Raw genomic sequence first — 7,393 nt, 5'->3', positions numbered from 1 at the left:
ATGGCTCCTCATTAGAACCCCTGGATTCTATAGAGCACAAGTTAGAAACCACAAGGTAGTGAGATATCTCCCAAATGTAAAGCGTTTTCAGCGGGACAGGCTAGGATAGGTTGGGATAGGTGCCAAGTGTACGTTACAAACTTCAAGAGAGGAAAGACCATTGGCATGGTCATGAAAGACAATGGAAGAAACTGAACTTCGACCTGAGAACATTGGCATAAGGGAGTGCGAGCGTTCCAGGCAGAGACTGTAGTGTAGGGCTGAGGCATACACAAATCACATGGAGAGGATCATCAACCCAACCATATTGAAGGGTTCAAATTGGAGAGGGGTAGAAAATAAGTCTTAGAAAGGTTGGCTACTAGCCTTAAATGCCAAAGAAAGCCAGCATTCCCAAACAGACATTCAAGGAACCCGAGTCCTGCAGAATGCCCCTGGAGAAGATGGGGAGGGGAAGGAAGTGTTCATGGGCAATGAAAAGCAACATGCTCTCTCGCCGTTGGAGGATCACGGTCCACAATAGCATATTAAACAGCCTGAGAGGTGCTGCAGCGGAAGCCTGCGCCATTTTCTTAGCCCTTTATCTCCCTGGTGAACATGACCATAGAACTCATGTTTTCCTCCCTAATACCTATTAGCATCCCTAGGAACCAGTATTGTAGGGGACACACTTTAGGAATATATAGATTCCCAAGAGAAACATTCTTGTAGCATATCAATGAATCTTCTATATCTTACATTTGCCAGTCTATGATTAACAGAGGATTTGGATTTCTCTTCAGTTCTCTTTTCATAGTTGTAATTTTAAGGTCCAAAAGTGCAAAGAAGGAACAGGACGAGTCGTGATGTGGCGGATGGGAATCCTGAACAGCTACACCATGGAGTCTACCTTTGGCGGGTCCACCCTGGGTGAGCTCACTTCTGTAGACCGTGGGCCAGCATGGCCAGGGGAGCCACGTGAAGCCCTGGGGAGATGAAATCCTTAAACAGGTTGAGAGGAGAGTTGATCTAGAGGCTTTTCTTGTCTGCGCCTTAAGCCAAATTTGAGCACCCAGGATATGAGTGTGAAATACAGTATTTGATGGGGCAATATAGTGTAGTGGCTAAGGGCCTGGAACTGGGCAAATCTAGGTTTGAATTTCAGCTCCATTTACGAGTTGTGTGATCCTGAGGAAGTTACCTAATTCTTTGAACCTCATCTTCTCTGTGAACATCAGTAGTAGTGCCTGCATTATGGGTACTACTGAATGAGCTAGTGCATGGAAAGCACTTGGCAGAGTGCCTGCTACCGAGTAAAACGTTATCATTGTAATTACAGCTTCACAATTACAGCCATCATGGTTGTAAACATTTTCATTGTCAAAGATTCTTCTGAACCAACCTGAAGCTAGGGGAGAAACCCTGTCCAGAAGCACAATGTTCTAGAATAAGAGGTGGTGTCTTTAATGAGAGATTCGTAAATTATATCTGCATTTATTTGCTCATTAAGATTTCATGAGAAATGTTTATGGGGTTTTTCCAGGCAATAAAAGAGACACTCATTTTACCACTGAGGATCTGAAGTCCCTAGGCTACCACGTCTGCGACACCCTCCTGGATTTCTGTGATCCTGACCGAACCAAGGTAAAAATGGGGCTTCAAGAAGTGTGGTGATGCCACTACTGTGATCAGTTTCCCATGGGCCCACAGTCAGCTCAGTGCGATTTCAGGTGATTTTTATTTCCTCTTAGTATTTTTCTGAAGCTTTTATGATCAAAGAAAATAAGAAAGGCCCAGCCTACACACTCTCGGCAAATGGTAAGACCTCAATTCACCAAGATGATAGAAGCCATTGTTCCAGCTTCCCTTCAGCACTCCTCTCCCTCACGTCCAGGCATACCCATGAGAGCACTCATTCTTGATTCCCTTTCTCCCATTTCAGAAACCTGCTGTCCTTTCTCTTCTCCAAAACTAACCCTGCCCTTTGTGCACCTGCTAAGCATCCCTACAACCTCCTCTCTCAGACCCCATCTGACTTGTCAGCCCTGGGAACACCTGATATGCACCACTCTGGATGCAACTGTTTTGGTTTTTTTAAATATGTTTTTATTGCTTTCAGAGAGAGGAAGGAAGAGGGAGAGACAGAAACGTCAATGATGAGAGAGAATCATTGATTAGCTGCCTCCTGCATGCCCCCCACTGGGAATCGAGCTTGTAACTCAGACATGTGCCCTGATTGGGCATTGAACCTCGTAGTTCATAGGTCAGTGCTCAAGCACTGAGCCACACTGGCCGGGCTGGATGCAACTGTTTAAACAAATATATTTAAAGGAGAATTTGACCACAATGTGGCCCGTTAAATCATAGTTGCCATAGGCCAAAATCTGAACAATCCCATTCTAACTTCCTTCCTTACTACTCAAAAATAAAAGTAGCCCTAACCGGTTTGGCTCAGTGGATAGAGCATTGGCCTGTGGACTGAAGGGTCCCAGGTTCGATTCCGGTCAAGGGCATGTACCTTGGATGTGGGCACATCCCCAGTAAGGGGGTGTGCAGGAGGCAGCTGATCGATGTTTCTGTCTCATTGATGTTTCTAACTCTCTATCCCTCTCCCTTCCTTTCTGTAGAAAAATCAATAAAATATATTTTAAAAAATAATAATTAAATTAAATTAAATTAATCAGGCCTTTGGGTTAAGAAGTTTATAATTGGCTATGGGCAGGAAAAAGTGGCTAAAGCAGTGCTCTTTGGTGTTCTGCCCCCAAAACACTTCTTTTTTTTAAATATTTTATTTTGATTGTTGACATTATTATAGATTTCCCCCCTTTGTGCCCACCTCCACCCAGACCCTGCCCTCCCCTCCCTCTGGCCCTCACCACATTGTTGTCTGTGTGCATGGCCTATGCATATATGTTCTTTGTCTAATCCTTCCACCTTCTTTCATCCAGTCCACCCCATTCACCTCCCCTCTGACATTTGTCAGTCTGTTCCATGTATCCATGCCTGTTTCTATTTTATTCATCAGTTTATTTTGTTCATTAGATTTCACATATAAGTGAGATTATATGGTATTTGTCCTTCCCTGAGTGGCTTATTTTGCTTAGTATAATAATCTCCAGGTCCATCCATGCTGTTGCAAAAAGGAAGAGTTCCTTCTTTTTTTGGGCTACTTGGCAGCGCTTCTTTGTGTTCCCACAGCTCATGTAGCTATCTGTTAACATGTCCTTAGTAGCAGACATTACAGCTTACTCATCCTTTTTTTTTTTAAATAAAAAAAAATTTTAATCCTCACTTGAGGATATGTTTTTATTGATTTTAAAGAGAAAGGAAGGGGGATAGGAGAGGAGAGAGAGAGAGAGAGAGAGAGAGAGAGAGAGAGAGAGAGAGAGAGGTGTCAACGTGAGAGAAAAACATCAGTTCCCTCCCGAACATGCCCACACTGGGGATTGAACCCTTAACCTTTGGGTGTATGGACGACACTCCAACCAACTTAGCCCTCCCTACCTCCACACCCCACCAGGGCACAGCTTACTCATCTTTATGTCCCCAGCAATAAAGTGCCTTTTAGCATATACTTAGTAATATTTGATGAGTAAATAAATAAATAATCAAAAATAGTTCCTTCTTCATTTCCACAGTTCATGCAGTGTCTAGTAGAGCTTAAAGAGCTCTTACAAAAGGAAATTTATAAGAAATTCAATGAACTTGGACAAGATACGGATTTAGAAAGAAGTTGGAATGACATCTCTTTCTCTGACATCGAATCCAGGTAACAAACTTCATTTCAAAGAAAAACCAGAAAAGTTTTACTCTGCTCTGTTGTTGGTTTTGAACCTCAGGTGCAAAATATTAAATAAATCATGGCACACTTAAATACACTTCATTCCTTTGACAACTATGCATGTGTCTTGACTGGGAATCGAACTGTGACCTCCTGGTTCATAGGTCAATGCTCAACCAGCCAGGCTTCAATGTAATTTTTTAACTTGGCCTACCTTCCTTACACTAATATTGCAACTTGCTCCCCTGCCTTCACCCTCCTGCCATTGCCCACCCGCCTTAGGTGTTCGGACTTTTTCAGAGCACCCAGGAAAGTAATATTCCTAGTCTCTGACCTATAGCATTTTATCACCTCTGTCATTCTGTATCATTTACAACTGTACTGTGTCTCTTATGTTATCTTTCTTTTTTTCCCTATAAGGATGTAGGTTTCACAAGGCCAGCGATCTTTATTTTGTTCACTTCTATATCTCATGCATCTCTACAACAGTACCTGGCACATGGGAGAGCTCAGTAAATACTTGTTGAATTAATTTAGTACATAGATCTCAGCCCCACCCTCATAGTCTCCACAGCTATAGGTGGGTGGGTATCTCACGTGTGTGCAAGAACACCAGCTTCTCCAGCTTCTGGCCAAGGTGCCTCAAGCCTGCACCAGCTGCCCTCAGTCAGAAGGTTTCTGGGCTAGGCATGGAGGTCGTCTGCCAGGGGCTGCACTGTAGTCTGTGTGGACAGTGGAAAGCGGATGGCTCTCCCACACTCCCTGTGGCACATCGACATCTGACCCTAAAGCAGTTCTGCTGGCTGAGACTCCTAGATGCCTCCTTAGGAACCTTAAGCCAGACCATCAGGCCCAGTGACGCACCCCATTCACCAGGTCTCCTCTTCCATTCTCCCAGAATCCTTTGCCTAACTCCCCAGGATAAGTGCACCAACCCCACTCTCACCCTCAAAAACTAAATGTCCCCTGCATATCAACTCATACAACAGAGCCCAGGGGACTCAACTCAGAAACAGCCAGACGCTCAGCTGGAAATGCCGACACATTCAGTTAGGAATTGTGGAAACCGGTTTGCCAGCCTCTGCATCAGGAACCCCCTTTCCATTCTCACCATTACACAGAGAAGCAGACTGAGTGTACAAGCTCAGTTGGAGTTTGCTCTGTCTGGGTGTGAACACACTGGTTTTGAGCATTTCTGGGCCATACATACTACATCTAATGCTCTTATCCCATTTGTTAACGCTCTCCATTGCCTCTGAAAGGCACCTCAGAGACTGTTATCTAGTGGCCTCAAAGGCTGTGGAATTGGGAGTTAGATCAAAGAGGAGGCTTTCTTCCCGCGGTGGTCTGTAGGGCTCCTCCTTGTGCACTGGCGGGAGGGTGGGGGAGCAAGAACAGAATGAAAGGGCTGAGCAAAAGCATGGTTTGACATGCTGTCTTTACCCAGATTTGAGTTTTGTGCCGAAGACATTTTTTTATATGGAGCTCGTGTTGCAGAGCATAGCTCTCAATTCTAGCCAGCCATTCTCCAGGAAAGGGGAAAAGATAATGTGACACATGATAAAGGAAGAAAGGGCTCATTATCTGAGGACTCACTCATCCTAGCCCTTGAAGACTGGGGGCGGGGACAGTTCGTGAGGGAGGACTTGTGATCAGTCTAGACATGCATCCAGAACTTTTGAAAGGTGAATTGGGGTGATGAAAATAATATTCCTAGTCTCTGACCTACAGATTCTTTGTATTAAATATATTTATTTATATATTGACCATATTCTTAAAGAAGACCTGGTAGGATCATGGCTCTCTGAACTGGTACTGGCCAGACAGGAATGAATGAGACAGAGTCCCTGCTTCCAAACAAATTACAATTCCCTGGCATTCTCTAGGGCTGCACATTGAGAATCCTGCAGCTTCTCACAGTTGCTGCCAAGGGCAGCTCTGCCCATCTGGCTGGTTGGTATTTTTTTTAAAGATTTTTAAAATTAATTTTTAGAGAGAGGAAGGGAGAGGGAGAGAACCATTGATGTGAGAGTAAAATTGGTTGGCTGCCTCCTGCATGCCCCCAATCGGAAATTGAGCCCCCAACCAGGAATTGAGCCGGCAACCCTCGCATGTGCCCTGACCAGAACTCAAACCTGCGACCTTTTGGTGCATGGGACAATGCCCAACCAACTAAGCCACACTGGCCAGGGCAGGTTGGTGTTTTTATTTTTGTTTTGTTTTATGTTTTTTTGCTACACAGATTGCGAACTCCTTGGGGCAGGAGCTCTACCGTGTCCATCTCTGTTTCCTGTGCCTGATGCACTACCTGGCATGCAATGAGCATTCAGAATGAATGAATGAATGAATGAATGAATGGATATGCTTGTCAAGAATTCTTAGCAATTAAAACACAGACAGTGTGGGCAAATAGTGGACTAGATATCCTAACCCCATGCAGATGGCCTGGTGAATGGTATACTTGCAGACATGAATAACGGGTTTTTCCCTTTCTTCTCTCCTTTTGAAACCAGCACCAGTGGTTCTGACAGTTCCCTCTCAGATGGTCTCCCTGTTCAACTCCTGAACATAGCACATGAGGTGAGATTAGATAGACTCTTATACCCAAAGAGTAGCAGCCTTGAAAAAGCATGACAACACTGAATAACGTGGTGGAATTTTCCAACTATTCTAAGATCTGCAGAAAATAGAGCAATAGTGTGCCAACTGGTTATAAAGTCTTTGTTTGTTATAACTTTCATTTTAAAAATCTAGGAGGGGGGAGGGTGTGAGGACTCCATATTTATTCCAAAGTTAACTGAGAGTGAGAAAAAGAAAGTTTAACTAAAAGTGAAAACCATGTTAAGAAATAGGTTATTATAAAAGACTGATACTTGGTTGCCAGAGGGGAAGAGGGTTGAAAAGGTGAAGGTCTTAACAAGTACAAATTGGGAAGAAACCAAGATGACAGCATAGGTAAACACCGGAGTTTGCTGCCTCGAACAACCACTTCAAAAATACAACTAAAAGACGGAATGGACATCATCCAGAACCACAGGAAGGCTGGCTGAGTGGAAATTCCACAACTAGAAGGAAAGAGAAAAGCATACCGAGACTCAGAGGAGGCGCAGTGCGGAAGTAAAATACTAAGGTACAGCTGGCATCGGTCGGAACTCGAGGGCAGCTTTCTCTTGGAGGTGCTTGCAGTGATTACCGGGACATTGAGAAGAGCAGCCTCTGAGGGCAGGACTGAGAGCAGCCATAACTGCTAGCCCCGCCCTGTTGATCCCATGGGACCTGCCCTGCCCAAGCCCTGCAGGGAGGCTTTTGCTGCATAGTGTAAGGCAGAGGCTAGATTAGCACCTCCCTAGAGATCCAGGAGCCAGTATACCCAGAGATCAGAGTGGGACCATCCAGTTTGCTGCTTCGTGGAACCATAAAGGACACACACAGGGTGCAGACTCAGTGAGCACCAAAGCCCCATTGAAGCAAGTCTTGCCCCAGTAGGGTGTCTCCAGCACAAAAGTTCTCCCACTGCAGACACAGCTGATTCTCACAGCCAATTGGCCTGGAGGTCAGTTCCTCCCAGTGATACCTACAACAATCAAGGCTTAACTACAACAAGACTGTGCACAAAGACCACAAGGGGGTGCA

The 7,393-nt window shown here is 44.7% G+C and overlaps 1 protein-coding gene across 1 annotated transcript in view; it reads left to right on the top strand.

The window, feature by feature from the left end:
• AGBL2 (ATP/GTP binding protein-like 2) overlaps positions 1 to 7,393 on the top strand; it is a 38,020-nt gene that overhangs the window by 19,292 nt on the left and 11,335 nt on the right. Inside the window, exons 11-14 of the mRNA XM_015569482.1 lie at positions 783 to 909; positions 1,523 to 1,623; positions 3,618 to 3,748; positions 6,274 to 6,340. Of these exons, the coding sequence (XP_015424968.1) occupies positions 783 to 909; positions 1,523 to 1,623; positions 3,618 to 3,748; positions 6,274 to 6,340 (426 nt within the window). The remainder of the gene's footprint in view (positions 1 to 782; positions 910 to 1,522; positions 1,624 to 3,617; positions 3,749 to 6,273; positions 6,341 to 7,393) is intronic.

Source organism: Myotis davidii, unplaced genomic scaffold, assembly GCF_000327345.1.
Source record: "Myotis davidii unplaced genomic scaffold, ASM32734v1 scaffold265, whole genome shotgun sequence".
Taxonomy (NCBI): domain Eukaryota; kingdom Metazoa; phylum Chordata; class Mammalia; order Chiroptera; family Vespertilionidae; genus Myotis; species Myotis davidii.
The sequence above is the reverse complement of the archived record's forward strand: the minus strand, read 5'-3'. Positions and strand labels throughout refer to the sequence as shown.